The 999-nt window shown below is 37.8% G+C and overlaps 1 protein-coding gene across 2 annotated transcripts in view; it reads right to left on the bottom strand.

Moving 5' to 3' along the window:
* Positions 1 to 795, bottom strand: part of LOC111500306 (heterogeneous nuclear ribonucleoprotein 1-like) — a 3,003-nt gene extending 2,208 nt beyond the window's left edge. The window contains exons 1-2 of one of the 2 annotated variants that reach the window (XM_023152042.1): positions 614 to 795; positions 51 to 576 (exon numbers count right to left, since the gene is read on the bottom strand). In XM_023152042.1, the coding sequence (XP_023007810.1) occupies positions 51 to 299 (249 nt within the window). In that variant the 5' untranslated portion in view covers positions 300 to 576; positions 614 to 795. Of the gene's footprint in view, positions 1 to 50 lie in introns of both variants that reach the window. The other variant, XM_023152041.1, reaches the window with a different exon arrangement.
* Positions 796 to 999: the final 204 nt, after the last annotated feature.

Consider the following 999-nt stretch of genomic DNA (forward strand, 5'->3'; position numbering starts at 1 on the left):
AAAAAAAAAAAAAAAAAAAAAAAAAAAACAAAACAAGAAGAAAATCTCACAGTGCGGCCATCGATGATATGCTTCTCCAAAATGACTCTCTCAGCAACAACAGGATCTGCAAAGACAACAAAGCCAAAGCCACGAGCACGACCAGTGGTGCGATCCCTCATGATCACAGCTTCAACCACTTCGCCATAGTTTCCAAAATAATCCCTAAGACGTTCTTCATCAGTATCCCAAGAAATTCCGCCAATAAAGAGTTTGCCAAGATCTGATTCCATCTTTTCTATTACCAAACAATGAATCATTCAATGAATTTCGATTTACGAGACATCGCAAAATACCCAAATCAAAATCAAAATCAAAACTAAGAAGAATCGTTCAATTCAAACCATACACAACCCGATCCCAAATCCGAAATCTGAAATAGAAAAACACAATCCAATCTAGTTGGAAGGAAAATGTGGATTGAGGTAAGAAGACACAAAAGGGAGCGATTATGAACCGAAAATTCAGATAGAATCCGACAGGCTAAAAAGAAAGAACAGATTGAATCGTGAAACATCCGATGCTTCGTAATGAAGGGAAGAAGGAGGAAAGGTCCTAGAAGAATCGGAAACGCAAAATAAGCGGAAAAAAATGAAATCCCAGAAGAAGAAAAGGGAGAATGAAGGAAAATAGAGATGGGATTTCACGGTTGCAGTGAAATGGTGATGGAAAAGTAAGATCTAAGAGGAAGGAGGAGGAATAATGGTTAGGGAAGGAAAACAGAGGATGCTGCGCCCATCCCCTCTTCTCTCTCTCCTTTTCCTTTACCTTTTGGTGTTTGGTATTACCACTTCCCTTAAATAAATCAAAACATATGGAATTTCATCCTTACATCAATCCTTCAAACAGAAGAGAAAGAGAAAGAGAAAGAGAGAGACTGACAAATCACTGGTGCAAGAATATTTGGAGGAGCCAACATACATCACACCGGATCATTTTCTTTTTTCTTTTTTTTTTTTT

Source organism: Cucurbita maxima, unplaced genomic scaffold (genome assembly GCF_002738345.1).
Source record: "Cucurbita maxima cultivar Rimu unplaced genomic scaffold, Cmax_1.0 Cma_Scf00028, whole genome shotgun sequence".
NCBI lineage: Eukaryota > Viridiplantae > Streptophyta > Magnoliopsida > Cucurbitales > Cucurbitaceae > Cucurbita > Cucurbita maxima.